A 16,813-nucleotide genomic window follows, 5' to 3' on the forward strand; every position below is an offset into this window, starting at 1 on the left:
AGAAGCATCTTGGTGTCCTTTTTGGTGCTGGTTTCTTTGCGAGCTATAATCATCAATGGCCAGACGATGCATCCTCATTTCTAGATCGATTCATTACCCACGTACGTAGCACTCCTGAGGTACGAATAGATAAGCGTTTTCGTTTGCGTGCATGAAACTGGAGTTTTCTTTTGCATGGTTGATACAATTCGCTATCTTCAACTCTTTTTTTCCTGCCATTGTTTCTAGACATGAGAAGTATGCAATAGTGTTTGTAAACTAATCAAAACTTTTGTTTTAGATGTGGCCTGACTTGATCCAAAAGGCAAAAGAAGACGGTCTTGATGCGATAAAGACCGATGTTTTCTGGAATAAGCCACAGAGATAAGAGGTTTGTATTTCTATCAGATCAGACCAATATCTGAATGCATCCTTAAAACACTCTCTTTCTTCTTCAGTACAACTTGGAAGGCCCTTAAGACATTATCAGACACACAAAGGAAATCCAGAGTGCAGGTCTCTATGCCGTTCTACGAATTGGTCCTTATGCTTGCGCAGAGTGGAACTATGCGTACTATACTAAAGCATACGGATTACTGTAGACTTATACAGATCATACGACTTAGACCTCATGAACTAAATTATGTTTTAATGTTCTCAGGGGAATTCCTGCCTGGTTTGTGGAGAATCCCATGGACGGCATTTAGAACTAATAAACAGCCATTCAAGGTTGAAATTTCTTCTTAAATTTATTTCTCCGTGGATGTGTAATTGGTTGACTTTTCTATTTGTTTAGTTAAATTAAATATATTAAAACTTACACATTTCATTTTAAATAAGCATAATTTTCTTATCCAAAGTACGCATTACTTTGTGCCAAACTAAACACTAGAATATGCATAAACTTAAATATGTACCTCATTTGCATCTAATATGTGCACATAAAGTTGTTATTTTATGGACCGACCAAACTAGGCCTTATAACATCTGAAAGTGCAGACAGAAACTTACAATAGGATGTACATACATGTTAGAGCTGGTATCCAATTATTGTCTACTTATCAATCTACTGGCGTGACCTAGGCAAAAAGAGCACACCATGACCACCATGCCTATTGATATCCGACCATGTTTCTCTTCAAGAAAAGGGGGGTAAAAATAAATAAATAAATCAATCAAACTCTCTCCTTTCCAGTCTGGTCAAGGATAAGTTATCATACTACAAGATGCAAGCCTCCTTTGTATAAAGAGTACTGGTGCACCTTCTGAAATGGATGAATGTCTTGCCATCATCATCAAGATGATCTTCTACAATAGCTCTTCCAGCAGCAAAGACCTCAGTTTTGATCCTTCTTTCAATTAAATTGCAAAATTTACTTCTGCTGCCGATTATCAGACAAAATTTATGTGTTTTCTGTATCCTCTGCTTGTGCATCATCACTAGCTTGGTTGGGATCGGACTCCTGATCAACTCCTGTTGGTACCATAGCTTGCAGTTCTTCACTCTTGACTGCAGCATCAGCTTCTGGTTCTGCTTCAGATTGTCCAGCTTCATGTCCAGAATCCATTTCAGGACTCTGTTTCTGACCTTCCTCCAATGCTGCAGTATCAGAATCCATTGGAGCAACTCCATCTTCTTGCTCGGCCCCACTTCCACCACCATCAGTTTCAACTGCTGCTGCAGCAACCTTTTCCAGGTACAAAATTTCTCATAAAGTCAAGAGGCTGATATAAACACTTTGTTAAACTTTACCGGGAAAAGAATATAAATCCATTTTAAAACATTTACCATGTACTGTATAATAAATGCGGTAAATTGCCTTAATCACTGGCTAGTAGATATGAAAGTTAATAATAGTATTCTTTTTAAATAAAAGCAAAATACACCTCTTGGATTACCTGGTTTCCTTCATGTAGTTTATTGGCAACTTTTGTTTCTTCTTTCTTAGCTCGTTTTGTCTTCTCATTAGGTTTAACATGAAACTTGGAACGAACATCTGCTGGTAAGAGTTCTGGAGGTACGACTCCTTCAATACCATGATCGGTGAACTGCAAACAAAGTCACATTTGGTTCACAAGTTTAAGAGAAAAAGAGTATCTCGTATCAACATTAGTAAAGTCTGGATGAAATAGATCATACTCGAGAAAATCCTTCCAAGTCTTGTCTAGCAGAAAATCGAAGACCTTTCCAGCAGTATACCTGCATTTAAAGGTAATTAACAACATTTATAGATTATAGTATTATACTCAATTTGTTCATCCCAACCACTGTTGGTTCAAGCACATACGAGACCAAGAGGAGACTTTCGTACGGTAAACATGCTCTAGCTAATACTCCACTACAAACTAACTTAAAGCCTTTTATAAGCAAACATGTTTTCCTAGTGAGAGCTGCAATATTGATTGCCAATCTAAATTCCAACTCCATTAAGAAAAGATAACAAAAGAGTGACTTATTTATCAATATAAAACTAAAGGGAACTCAGAAACTTATAACTTACACGATTATTCTTATGGTGATATTCATCTTCAATTCCAGCAGAAGCATCCATCTACAGTTCAAAGGAAGAAAATTCAACACAATGGGCATACGCGATAGACGAATGACGAATCAAGCTCAATCTAAGAGATAACTCAGGTACACCTTTTTTTTAATAACTCTACCATTAAAAGGTAACTCAAAGACAAAAAAACTAGAAAGAGAAAACTTCACTTTGCCAATATTAACATCTGGATATATACAAGTACTTACATCATCTGCGAGGGGCTTCCAGTATTCTGTAACTGACGGCATGCGAACACGTTGAGAATCAGTCAATGCATTCTGCATAAATTCAAATTAAAGATTTGAAGCATATAAGAATATAGGTTGCACTGTGCTGATTAAGTAAAACTATGACAGTGGGTTATTATACAACACAAATAAGAAGACGAAAGAAGAAAAAGGGGGAAAAAGTATCTAAGAAAGAACAGCACCAACAAGATGAAGAGTTTTTGCTTGATACAAGACATATTCATGCATTAAGCTTGATCAAGTAAATTTTTCGAGACACATTTGTTTCGGTTCACTAAATAATATTAAGCTGACAGACCAATCCAAATAAATGGGTTAGTTTATTTGAATGAACACACCCCACTCATTGAATAGGTTACGTGATCAACCCACTTAGACCACATAATTCATTTAATACATGTGTAACCATATGGTACCAGATTAAGTTGTTTGATGATAGAAATATAAACATGACCCATTTAATTAATAATTGTGCTAAACAGATCAAAATATTTATGACATGAACCCGTTTATACTAGACCCATACCCACCTATAGATTCCGGTTCATGTCAGTTTGATGTATCAGGTCAAACATTGCCAATCTTACCAGCAGGGTGTAAACGAGCTGAGCCTGGGCTCAGCTTGGTTCCGCTCGAAAATGAATAAAATCTAGCTCGGCTTGAGCTCGAATCGAGCCTAATAATATAGGCTCAGCTCGATAACATTGGCTTGACTCGGCTCGAGCTGGCTCAATTTCTAAAAAAATTATTGTATCTTTTATTTTTAGTTATAATAATATAATCTTATGAGGGTTGGGTACATATAAAGATGATTTCTAACTCTTCTAAACCAGATAAGCTCATGAGCCTCACAAGCTGGCGAGCTTTTCCGCAGCCCTACTTACCAGTGATAATAATTATCAACATAAAACTTGAAGAAATCTCACTGGCTGAAGGAAGTATGTCCTCATACTCTAAAAATTTCACTGCTCATCTTCTTGTTCCTCTCCTATCAAATGGTACTGTAATAGAACTGAGGTTCTTACATAATGGAGCAAGTTAAGATATTCTATTTTATCAAAGGTGTCTAATGGCAGATTGTCCCATATTGCCTGAAATCACTTTTTGTAGGATAATAATACCTTACAAAGTGATGTCGAGTAAGGAAAGAACAAATTTCAATACTTCATTAATTAATATGTCAAGTGTATATCAATCAGATAAGGATGGTTAATTGATAGAGATGGCCACATAATTCCAGCATACTTTAGCAATAGGCATGTCAGCCACCAAAATCTGTATGCCTCTTTTAACACAAACACCAATGGTGTGGTCTAGGACAAGGACAAATTGTGAATAGATCTGTAAAAGATAATTACCTGATAAATCATGCATACAAAACATTTTAAATAATACTACATGTTTAAACAGGTCTGCTTCCCTAGATTATTTTTTGTAGAGTGATCAGCTTGGCAATACCTTACCAAGATCAGAACCATAGTATAAACCAGACATCAAGTGAAAAATATTTTAACACAGCTAATAAAATAGCATCAGGAACAACTTTATAGCAAATTTAATCTATAGAAAATATTGACAAGGTTACATACTGCTGAACAGCATCCTACAACAGAAATGACACATAACACTTACTGGATTCTGATCTGCCCACTTCCATAACTGTGATAGTTCTTTGTTGCCCAGTCTCCACCTTGGCTTACTATGACAATGAAATAGATTGCAAAAGATCAAATCCAGCAAAAATATAATTCATCCTCTGAAAATAAATATCTAATAGTAGGAAACTCAAAACAAGAGTTATCTTATATTCTTAATCATTTTCTTCATCACAAAACTTGGTGCCCACCAAAGCACAGCATTACCCAACTTTCTAGCTGGCTTCAAGCGTAGTCCCGTGACAAAAGAGGACGTAGTTCATAAATCGGTAACAGTGATGGTAACTTCTCAATTTCTTATTTGACCATAAAGTTCTTATGTATGTCTATGTGCTCCACCAGTTCAAGTTGTAAGGGCATCCAGTACCTTCTTAGTAGTGTAGAGCTTTTCTAAACAGTCTAAACTACCACCATTAATTGTTGTAAAAATGCCTACCTTTTCTTTTGCAGATGAAATGAGCTATCTAGATGAAAGAAGCACAAACAAGAATTATACAGCATCCAAGTCTATCTACTACCTTTCGAAACATTTCTTTTTACCCTTGTTACGCCAAAAACTAAAATGATAAAATGCTATCCTTCAGATTTTTCACAGCTTAAAGGCATCAAAATGCACGAGGATCATGAATGCAATGTCTGGTTAAAGCATGATGTACCTAACCTTCCTTAGTAAAGAGGTTTTTTCCATTAAACATACTGCGCCACTAGGTTGCTTCTTGGCTCATAACTCGAAGAATGGTTTAGGTTTTCTGTTTCTCTTCAAAGGCCCAGCAAGTCAAATTTAGCTGACAAAAGGTATCTTCTGGGGAAAGAACAGCTGCCTAGTAATTAATTGAATTGAAGAAACGGATGTTGGCCAAAGACCTCTTCTCTCCTCATATGCACTTATCTTTCAACCTACTAGAAGCAATAGAACTCAGGCACATCTCATCCCAACAATAGAAAAGGTGGTAATCTTTCCCTCGAGAATGTGACAATAAATGCCGCCTCATCATAAGGCACACAACAATTAAATATAATACTAAAAGCAATTTGTGCCGAACTGCTACTATTAAAGTTCAATGGACCTAGTATGATACAGAGACATGTGTCAAATAAGAGCTTCAAACTCAAAACCATCCTATAGGGTGGAATCCTTTTCCTTATTAGTAGAATTGTTGACCACTTGAACTTGCATCAGCTTATTTAGTGAACCTAAAAATGAAGAGAATATATCCATATGCAAAATAAATTATTCTTGTCTGTAACAACAAGAGAAATTTTGCTCGTGTACCGTTTCCTTGCTCCATCTTGACCTGACTTTTTCTCAATAGCTTGCCTTTCAAATGCTGGGCAACCATCCCGTTTCCACCAAACCTTACAAACAGATGTTCAAGCAAATAGTCATATAATGAATATTTCTGATTTGAAAAGGTCACACTCAGTTTATAATAGCAGACAAATAGATCAGTTGAAGGAACTGCTAACCCAATTCTTCTCTCGTTCTAATATATGCTCAATGCTTTTAAGGAATTCTTTCCCTTTTGGTGGAATAATCTCTAGAAGCTGCTTAACATGCTCTTCACAAGATTTAATTTCTTCCTTCTGATAACAAAGACAGATAATAATTTGTAGTAAAAGTGTAAAACAATTCAAACAATTACTTGGTTGAACTTTAATCATGGATATATGATCAAAGCATATCTAATGACAAGCATGAACATGTCTGGCTATACACATGAACTCCTAAATAAATCATAAGCTTCAATACATCAAAGATGAATGCCTCTAATACATATGCAATCAGTGTAAGAAGTAGATAGATGTGGGAAAATGGATTGAGAAATCCCAGACATTTAGAATATCACAATATCTGCTATATAGGGAAAATGAATCATGCTAACTTAGCTGAAGAAATACATACCGCAATTTTCTAATATCAAAAGAATGAATGCACGCGACATAGATAATTTAAAACTTTGACTTATAATACTAACCACACTTTCTGTGGGCCCATCTTTGTCATTCTTTCCAGGTGCCTGAAGAAAAGAAATAGTCATGCAAAAGAGGTTGAAACTGAGGTCGCAAGTTAAACTTGATAAATTAATCGAGTACCTTTAGATAGTCAAACAATATAAGACACTGAACGAGGATATGACGTCGAAAACTTGGATCCTTTAACTGCAGAACAAATTGAATAAATGTAATCTAGCAGCTCTAGCTGAATTCTTATCCATAATAAACTTTAAAACTGATCCATTTTGATCATATGTACCTCTAATCCCATCAACTTGCTACTTGTCAAGTACTTAATGCTGAAAGCAGCTTCCTCCTCTTGTTGAAGATTATTCATATTACCATCATCGTCGCTAAGAGGTTGAGCTTCAAAGGTGTCCAACACAATCTAACATCATATTTAACAAAGAACAAACTAAAATAATCCATAACTAGATGAACTTCACTGAAAAAAAAGAGAATAAAGGAGGAAACCATTGAACCATTGAGTTAGTCCTCAAGGATTTACCATTAAGTTGGATGCAAACTTTTGCCATTTGGATGGGTTAGTGGTGGACACCGGATTACTGAAATGCTCCTGGTTATAGGGGGACAAAAATAAAATAAGAACCATAGCTCATGGAAAATGTTAGCCTCTATAACCAGAAAAGAAGTGTAAGATGCTTAATTGTCTGTGTAAACATATAATGTCCTACTATGTGCACCAGAATAAGAAGTCAAGGTTTTAAAATATTGTACATGGTAGACAGCAACCAGGAATCATTTCACACATCAATTATGGAATATTTAAAATTATTTCAAAGTTTGAGTTTCTGAATAGGAATAATCATACATAAAATGTTAGAAGATCTGCCTATGATGTGCATGGGCAGTCCTATGTTGGTCAAGAACTTTAATAAGTATATTATTTAAATCTTGAGCAAGATTATAAGGTGCTTCCATAATTTTCATTAAAAATGAGAAATAAAATGCATAAGATGACATAAATGATTCTTAAATGAGATCTTTGTGGCACACCTTCAAAACATGTACTTCACTTCAACTGTGTATATTAGCCAGTTACTCTGATAAAAAGTGGAACAAATATTCTTTCTTCTTTTACATTGCTGCATTACCTGATTAGATCCATTATTGTGAAACAAACATCAGAGAACCAGTTGATGCAAGAAGTATCTCTGCCTCAATCAGGACAAATCACAATATATCATCTGTACTAGACAATACAGCATAAGCTTATAAGAAACTCTACTTTAGCATTAATCACATCATCTAAAATATCACCATATTTGGGCCAATTTGGTCAAAAATTACATTCTTGTTGTTTTAGTAAACCACAAACTCGGTACTTATAATTCACTAACAACAACCAAACATTATCATTCTATAAAACCAAGGAAATTTTAATCAATTTAATAGGAAATTAAGCAGCAACGTATCAAAGTTTTTCTCACAAATATTAAATCAGAAAGATTGCATCCAGTCAACTATCCACCTGACAATATGTGGCCTTAGAATATATCTTACCTCTTAATACCTTCTATATTTCTTATTTAGCAAAACCTTCAGTAAGGAAGTTTACGCAGCATTTAATCAACTATAGCATTTTTTTCATAGATTATTCTCTACATTTTGGGCAACTATATTCTAATGATCTAATCATTCATAATCATTTCTCTTCTTCATTCTCCTGCATATCTTAAAGTGATAATAGAAAGGCTGCTACAAGCCTACAACACATCCAAGCAGAAAAATATTGTCAGGAATGCAACATGCTGAAACTACAATTGCACAATTTTTGATTGAACTACAGAGAATCAGAGACCAAGGCAATAAATCCAACCTGTAAGCTCCAAAAGGTCTTGTAGAAGTTGAAATCAACAGAAACACCTGACATGTTGTAAAGGAAATTCCATGTAAATAAACAAACAGGAAAGGATAGACTCCATACAATTTCTATGAACTCAAAATGCATAGTGATAGCATCAAAAAGTCTTAGTAATCTAATCTTGCGTACCATCAGGTGCATCTTTTTCATATTTTGTTTCATTTGATGTGTTGAATACTCCCTTGATATTAACAGCTGTAAAACCGAAGTGTCAGAAACGTGCTGATATAAAAAAGATACATAGAATATAGAGGAGAGAGCTGAAATTGAAACCTGAGCGTTCTGATAGAGGGAAAAAATGTGCAAGGAACATAAGAATCCGTCCACAGAATACCACATCATTTGCCTGAGAAATTAATAAATTGAATATACAAATAATAAATGGCCCTACAATGAAGCATGCCATAGAATGTACAAGACAATACAAAGAATAATAAAAGATTCCTCATCCTGATGTATTCATTGCAGGTCTACAGTTAGCTTGCCAATCAAAAGCTTATCTCGTGATATCAAAAAAAAAAAAGATGTGATAATTCTGAAGTACAAAGTGTACAGAATAAAGGTTCTCCTTTCCCACATAGAAGAAAATCTCACATATGTTCGTCAAAATATTATATGCATAATACTCAACCATATATGCAAAGATAAATTAGTTAGCTATCACTCACAACAATATTAATATTCTCCCTCCACTGACATACACGACTAAGATCAGGCATCACTACGAGTGCCCATGAACATTCAAAACCACATACTCTTACTAAACTCAACAGTTTCCAAGTTATAGAAAAAGTGGAAGTACACAGATTCGCAAAAGCTTCCTGACAAAGGATATTAAGTGACAAAAAAATAATGCCCTATTAGCAGTAGAAGAAAAAACACAAATAGAAGGAAAGCAAGAAAGATCAAAGGGATAAGGTTGCTGAACTTAAAAAACGAATGGATCAGACATTACACATCTGTATAACAGGACTCTTAAAAGGTAAGAAGACTCTATATAAATTGATCCTAAATTTGCCTGAAACAGCTACAAAATACTGAAGTCATCCTTTATTAGGATAAAAAAGGTTAATAAGAAAGTAAAGAACACGTCTGCATCTATTAAAGCCCAGGTAGACAAGGTACTCTATTTTCTGTCACATAGTGAACTGCTGAATGAAAATATACAGCACATTGAAGCTTTCAATTCTGAGAGTACTAAGATTAAGAACTTCTCTTTCAAAACTACAAGCTTCACTGACCTGATCTTCAGCGACTTTATACAATACCATAATGGCCCCAAGTTTCCCTATCCTTTTCTTCTATTATTGGCCTATTGACTGCAGTGGGACAGAATAATTAACCTACTTTCAAGATCAGGTATTGGATATGATAACTCCTCCATGTAACAAGGTATGTAAAACTTAAAAAGCCTGAGAGCTTCTTGCCTATCTACTTTGGGCAATTATTAGAGGAATGAGCCCCAGAACTTAAAATACCACTCGTATTCTCATCTATCTACTTGCCTATCTCATGAAATGAGCTTCTGATTCCCTCTTACTTGTATGAAATGAACTCCAACATATGAATTTAGCTCGTTACAGAAGAAATAAGCTTGAGCGTGAACCTTTGACAATCTTCGAAGAAGTTGATTGCATGTCCTAAGCATCACCAATTTTCCCCGTCCAAAGAGCTCTTGCTGCAACCAATCCAACAAGATGCTCCATCAAGAATATGAACAATCCAAGATAGTTGCAAGGAACCAAGAATATGTAGTTGACAACAAGTGAAAATTAATAATTATTTAAATATCAGATTAAAATGCTTAACCACTACCCACCTTCCCCAAGATATCTTGCTTGCTCTCAATATATCCAAAAACTTCTTTGCAGTCTTTCATGGTTGACATTTCCGTCAAATCTTCTAGCAGCTGGAATATCATACCACCTTCAACATGCCCCCGTTCACAAAGGTACAGCACAATGTCTAACGGGACAGAAAAAGACAACAGATCTCAGAACAAGCATTTACAAAACCATACATTCACTGCATGCTCCCCCAAACATGTACCAAACGAACTCCGAAAAAAAAGCACAAGATTACAACTGAGGTATTTAAGGACCTAGAAGATGAGGAATCTGTCCATGAACATCTTCTCCATCATCAATTGATTGGCCATATTGCATCGTTCTTTCACCTGACTGAACTGCAGCTGACTAACCATAATCATATAGGGCATCATCAGCAAATCTAACATAAAAATGGAAAGACTGAAAGAGCATACTAGTTAACATAGTACTAAGAGAAAGGAAGAAAATGCATATTAACATATACACATTTATAGAACAAGGAAGAATTGAGTTCTTGTCCTCTGAGAAGGTTTTACATCTGAAGATGAAAATTGTTCAAAGATGCTCTAAAGAAGCTTAATAGGAAAAACGCAGAATAGATTGTTTTGATCTGCTTCATGCTTAGGAAGCAGCAAGTCAACTGAAATTGGATTTCCTTTTTCCTGTTTTCAAATATCCAGACAAGGAGATCACATGACACAATGATGCTTTCTAGATTAAACTGAGGTGGCATACTATCTTCATTAACAATGATCTTCAATTTATGCTTCATAATTTAAGAAAGTTCAATTAAGGTCTTGATCCTTCTCAGTAGACACATATATACATAAGGTATGGTGACATGAAAAAACAGTGTAAACATAAATGATAATACATATGAAATGCATGCCGGTAAAATCTTATATATGGTTCACATATTGTTATGACCCGACTTGGAGGGGTTTAGTTAGTTAGATCGAGTCCTTTTATTTTATTTCCTGTATTGGTATTTCTGCACTTAGTTGGGTTGAGTCATAAAACATTTGATAGGGTTGAGTCTTGTTAAATTCTGCACTATGTAATTGGGCTCCTTAGTCATGGGCCCAACTGATTTGAGTCTAGGGTAGCCATCAAATAGTGTGATGAGCACCCACATTGGGGATATTATACAATGACCCTAATTTATCTCTCACTAGTTAGCTCTCTCACCCTCTTTCTCACCTACCACTCCTCCTTCATCCTACCGCCGTCAGCCACCACCGACGTGCCACCTCCCTCCTCGTCAATCCGAGCCCCCTCCCCCCCTCAAGGATCGGACCCCATTTCCTCCTTCTTCCTTTTCCTTTCTCCCTTAAACCTACCTTCTACTACCTCCACCCATGGAATCCCTAAAGAACTCTAGAGATCACCTCAAGTTGGTCTGCCGTCTCCGACCAGCATCCACTGTTTGATCAATATCTCACTATCTACCCATCTGATTCTTAGGATCTTGGGTTCATTGAAAGCTCTCTTCGAGAGCGACAACATACCCACATTTTAGGGTCATTTAACGACTAGATCGTCCATAATAGGCCTCTAAAGTTTCGTCCGTAATCTATCTCAGCCTCAAACCGGTTCCATCATCGCCAAGCCCTTTCCACCTTCCTCATCAAGTTCGGATCGCAACACATATAGAACAACAACAAAATCAAGAATGCTCCAGGTGAACCTACTGCTCTCAAGAGCAGTGATACAAGAAACCTTCTGCATAACATATTAACAAAAAAAAAGATAGCATACACCAGAAAAGGTATAGTTCATAAATCAACCAAAGAAGGATAAATGCTACGAATAATATAGACTGCAAATAATTTCCTTAAAGAAAATTTAGATACTCCATGTGGAAACATTAAAAGTGAGAAAACACGTGTTTTTGTATCCTAATGAGACAGCAAAATATCCTTGGAATAAAAAAACCCAATATGGCAGCTCACCACTAGTTCTTGAAGTAAAGTTCGAAGAGCATTTTCGAGAAATTGGTTCTCATCCAGCACCAATACAGTTTGTCTCTGACATGAAAGCAAAAGGAGAGTAAAGGTCAACCAATCAGCAAACTATCAGTAAATGATGACTCCAATCATTTTGGTACCGGAGCTGCAACAAGAGGAGTGTCATAAATCACAAATAGATGGAACCAGTAATGCATCATGATGAAAAGAAAGTACTCACACATATTAACATATACATTATAATATAAAATAGGGAAATCATATTTTACCCTTGTGGTTAGGCCTAAATTAAATTCACCCCCCTATATTTTCATTTATATCATTTTACCCCCCGGTTATATCCCAATTGAAATCATTTTTTCATTATATTTGACCAAACCACGGGTTGAATTTGAAGATACTTATTAAAAACAAAATTGTATAAAATTGAATAACATTGCCGATAAATCTAAAATAATATAGACAAGATTTTAGATGACAAAAATATTTGTATTATCTTAATCATATAATATTCGATCGATATTATTTTGGATGCATTAGAAAATTTATCTAATTATCTATGCGATAGAAAACTTATCTAATTATCTACAACTTTGTACGTAATAAGTATCTTCAAATTTGACTTATGATTTGGCTAAATTTAATATTAAAAAAATGAAATGTTGTACTTTAGTCTAAACCACAAGGGGATAATATGACACACATAAAACTATATGGATGATGTGAATTTAGGCATAACCATAAAGAGGTTAAATATAATTTTCCATATAAATACCACATGCATGTTATGTAGTTATGACCTACATATTTATACACACGGATACACATCTCACACTATATGCAGAACAATTTTAAACTTTTGGTTTCCAATCATGCCAATATACACAACATGTTACAAGCAATGATACCATCTACATTTGTGCTTACAATTATATAAAGTAGTAGAATGAACAGCATCGTCCACTATCATCAGCAGCATGAAATCTTACATCCTAGTAATACCTGAGGTTTAATAGCTTCTTGCACTGTTTGAAGAGCAAAGTTTTCAGGGGATCCATTTTTCAAAAGCACATTCCTAAATATTTCCTGAGAACATAATAGGAATTCATGTCAGATTTTCGAAAGAGAAGTAAGCCAGAAGCAATTGAAAATGAAATCTGCAAGTTCCACTATAAACTTTTAACAGCAAAGGATGGTATGACAGCGTTACATATTTAAGATAAACTTCAAAATGGGCATTGAACTCCTTCAAAATGGGCATTGGACTCCCAACATAGAGATTTACAGCAACTAAATATGGGAAATAGCAATTGCTGCATAAGAATCATCGCAAAGGTAAAGAAGTTACTTGAGCATGCACGGTTGCATAATGGTTCCTTATAGCCTATAGTACAAAATGATAACTTAAACTGCAAAAAAGCAAACTGCTGTATATAATGAAGATCAAATTTTCCCTAGTTCTTCAATGCATTTAAAACTTTATATTAGGAAAAACTCCATTTGGTGACCAGGATGCTTGCATCTTGCAAACATGAGCCAATGAATAAAGTGCACTTAACTATCACAATAGTATAAACTTGAGAGTTGAGAATAATGTAACCTACTTCAAGATCAGTACATCAAATATTTGGCAATCTGATGGACTTATTTTCTGCACAAAATGAATTCTAGTTGATCTTCCTTTTCGTCCAAGTTGACGAAATGCGAAGATCTATTTCCTTAGTGTAGCTCTTCATTGATGAATAAGCAATAAATATGCAACTAATACCAGTTTAAAACTTCTCATAGTATCAATATCAAATAAGGAGAATAGGTGACATGGACTTGCAGCTTTCACAAACATTTAGCACTTACAATAATTAATGCACTTGACACATAACAAGATTAGACAATATAGATACCCTGTCAGCATAAACTCCTGACACTAGAGTCAGAAGAGACAGATGTATAAAATTGTTAGGCCTCTATGGTGAAGAATGAATAAATTCAAGATGTGATGGATGATCTATCCTACACATAATTCCTAATTCAGTGTCAACATAGGATGTCTCATATATCAAAGAATATGCCAGAAAAGTAATCCCACTTTAAAGAGAAACAATTACTTGCTGAGGAAACAAGAGGATGGATATTGACCTAAATAAAACTACTTTTGTAAAAGGTGAGGATCAGAAACTTTGGTAAGAGAGAAAAAAAAGGTTGCAGAGATGACCCTAAAATCAATGATATGAGTCTTCCAACTATGGGACAAGGCGAACAAATAACATAGAAACCTGAAACTGGCATATCTGAGACAAGTTCACATCAGGCAAATCAGCTGTAGAACTTACTAACTTATATAGAATAAAATATCCCTACACTCATAAACTATAAGACTTGGCATTAAAGGGAGACACAAGATATGACGCCATTTCTAATGAACTGCACCAACAAAAGTAGTGCTAACTGGAGAAACAAAAGATTCATGTAGCAAACCTAGTTGAGCAAGAAATAAATCTTTGTTTCTAAGTCATCTCCAGCTACTGCCTCTTTACTAGCTACCAAGAAAGCGTAGTCGTGGAAGAGCTCAAAACACATAAAGTAGTTCTCAATAGAATTTTACAAGAGAGAAGAGAGGGGGAATTAGGTCGCATACGATGACGCGGTCTCGATCGGCGTGGCTGGAGACGTGGACGGGAGCGCGCTCTTTGGAGTGCTGGTGAAGCACGATTCGGAGTCCAGACGCTGCTGGGGCTTCCGCCATGGAAACCCAAACCCAAGCACTACAAGTTTATCTCTCTCCTCCTCCTCTCTCGTGCTTGCCTTCTGCGCTCTGGGCCTTTGGAACGGCCTAATAGCCCCTGTTAGCCCACAGTTCACAACAAAAGAACAGAAATACACAAAAACTAGATAAATTGAGCACCTTTTGACATCAAGAGTAAAAGGAACACTAAGATTTTAAAGACCAACAAGAAATTCGAACAGATAATGGAGGATGATTACCTCAACGAGGAGATGATCGTAGCGGCACGAACCGATGCACCGGCGAAGGGATAAATTTTAGGCAATATCAAGGCAATGGAGATCGCGGTCGCCATTTATCGGAGTATTCAATCGTGGTTGGGGCTTTTAGGGTTTTGAGGGCTTCGGAACACCCGGGAAGGGGAAGTGATTGCAAATTGTAGGTTCCATGGAAGAAGGCAAGGGAATCAATCTTGCAATCCAGTCTTAATGGGCTTCTTAAAATGCCCAAAATGCCCAACCCAACAATAGACTTACTTGGACCTTTATTTGCAAATGTAGGTGGACCTTTCTTTGCAGGAGGTTCATAAATTTTATATAAATGCCGTTTAAAACTTTCAAAATATCATAATTATTCTTATATTCTTTAAAATATCACTATTTGTATTATCTTACCTCCTTAATCCTTATGATTATATTCAAACTAAAATTATTACTTTTCTATTATATTAGACTAAACCATTAGCTAAATTTAAAATACTCAGTTAGAAACAAAATTATAAATGTTCTAACACATCTAAAATAATTTTGATCAAATTGCTGATTATACTAATATGATAAAAAGATATATATGTCTAATATATTTGCCATAATTTTATTATCTAAAATTCGATTAGCAATTATTTTAGACGCACCGAAAAATTTATCCTAATACGAATCTTTAAATTCAACGTATAGTTTCATTAAATGTGTTATAAAAGGTAAAGTTGCAGTTTATTCTATATCACAAGGGTGTAAAATGACAAATAAAATTATAAAGGATGGAAGTAAATTTATGCCTAACTATGACGGGATTATATATAATTTTATATGTCTCATTAAATGAATAGTATATTCTTAAAAAATATGAAGAAAAAAATATCAGCATCATATTGAAGACATTTAGCTCTATAATATATAACAATACCTTGAGCATTTTCTTTTTTAGTCTTAATCCATTGGAAATATTTTCAAGCCTTCAACTTTAACGTCTTAAAAGTGTATGCAGAGGAAACCTAAATTTTGAAATGGGGTGGATGCTAAGGGGTGAGTGTTGTATCAGTCGGATATTTGGATTGCGATGCGATTTTATATTAGCATCAAAAGAATTCATTTATTAAAAATAAAAAAGATAAAAATTGAAATAATAATATCATAGAGAGAGATAGAAAGCAAAAGAATAAAAGAGCTCATTTGCTTGCTTCCAGTTAATTTGCTAAATTTGCTTCAAACCTTTGAAACCTTCAATTTGAAGAGAACTAAAAGATTAGAGAATTCATTGAAGTCTAGTCATTCTATTGAACTTCATTTTCCAGCAAAACAAAAATAGGACTAGAGCGGCTTGATTGTGAAGCCAATGATTCACGTTCTAGGCTCAATATAAACAATTTGTCTAAGTGGGCTTATTTGATAGTAATGGTGTCCTTCATTCCCTCTTGCTTCTTTTCTTTTGGAAAACAAACATTTGGTAGATTTTTTATTGAGGTACTATATATAATAGTTTGAGCTCGTTGTAATCCATATTCAATTATCCAAATCCATATATCAAAGATGATTAACCCCTTTATTCAACCTATGAGCTCGTGCTGGATAAATAGAAAAATAAACTTGTCAATTAAGGTGGAAGAGTAGGAGACAAAATGAGACAACGTTTCGTTATCGAAAGGTAGAAAATCAATTAGTAAGACATTTATTTTCTCCGCTTTTATTCCACATACCAAAGAGGTAAT

At 35.1% G+C, this 16,813-nt stretch overlaps 1 protein-coding gene across 3 annotated transcripts; it reads right to left on the minus strand.

The window, feature by feature from the left end:
- Nucleotides 1-875: 875 nt before the first annotated feature.
- LOC140784133 (THO complex subunit 1) lies at nt 876-15,354 on the minus strand. Of its 3 annotated transcripts, none has more exons than XM_073131351.1 (22): nt 15,087-15,354; nt 14,740-14,944; nt 13,107-13,190; nt 12,090-12,164; nt 10,410-10,503; nt 10,128-10,273; nt 9,915-9,986; nt 8,582-8,654; nt 8,438-8,503; nt 8,264-8,310; nt 6,932-7,000; nt 6,683-6,811; nt 6,523-6,588; nt 6,405-6,446; nt 5,896-6,012; nt 5,702-5,784; nt 4,406-4,472; nt 2,732-2,803; nt 2,481-2,531; nt 2,120-2,179; nt 1,879-2,028; nt 876-1,667 (listed from the first exon to the last, which is right to left on the minus strand). In XM_073131351.1, the coding sequence occupies exons 2-22, from the start codon at nt 14,845-14,847 to the stop codon at nt 1,383-1,385; spliced, it is 1,956 nt and encodes a 651-aa protein (XP_072987452.1). In that variant the 5' UTR covers nt 14,848-14,944; nt 15,087-15,354; the 3' UTR covers nt 876-1,382. The 3 variants fall into 3 exon arrangements, with proteins under 3 accessions (XP_072987452.1, XP_072987454.1, XP_072987453.1); XM_073131353.1 differs by having other exon boundaries at nt 10,410-10,499; nt 15,087-15,285; XM_073131352.1 differs by having other exon boundaries at nt 1,512-1,704.
- Between the last annotated feature and the right edge of the window lie 1,459 nt (nt 15,355-16,813).

This window comes from Typha latifolia, chromosome 3 (genome assembly GCF_019914945.1).
Source record: "Typha latifolia isolate L0001 chromosome 3, TyphaL0001v2, whole genome shotgun sequence".
Classification (NCBI taxonomy): domain Eukaryota; kingdom Viridiplantae; phylum Streptophyta; class Magnoliopsida; order Poales; family Typhaceae; genus Typha; species Typha latifolia.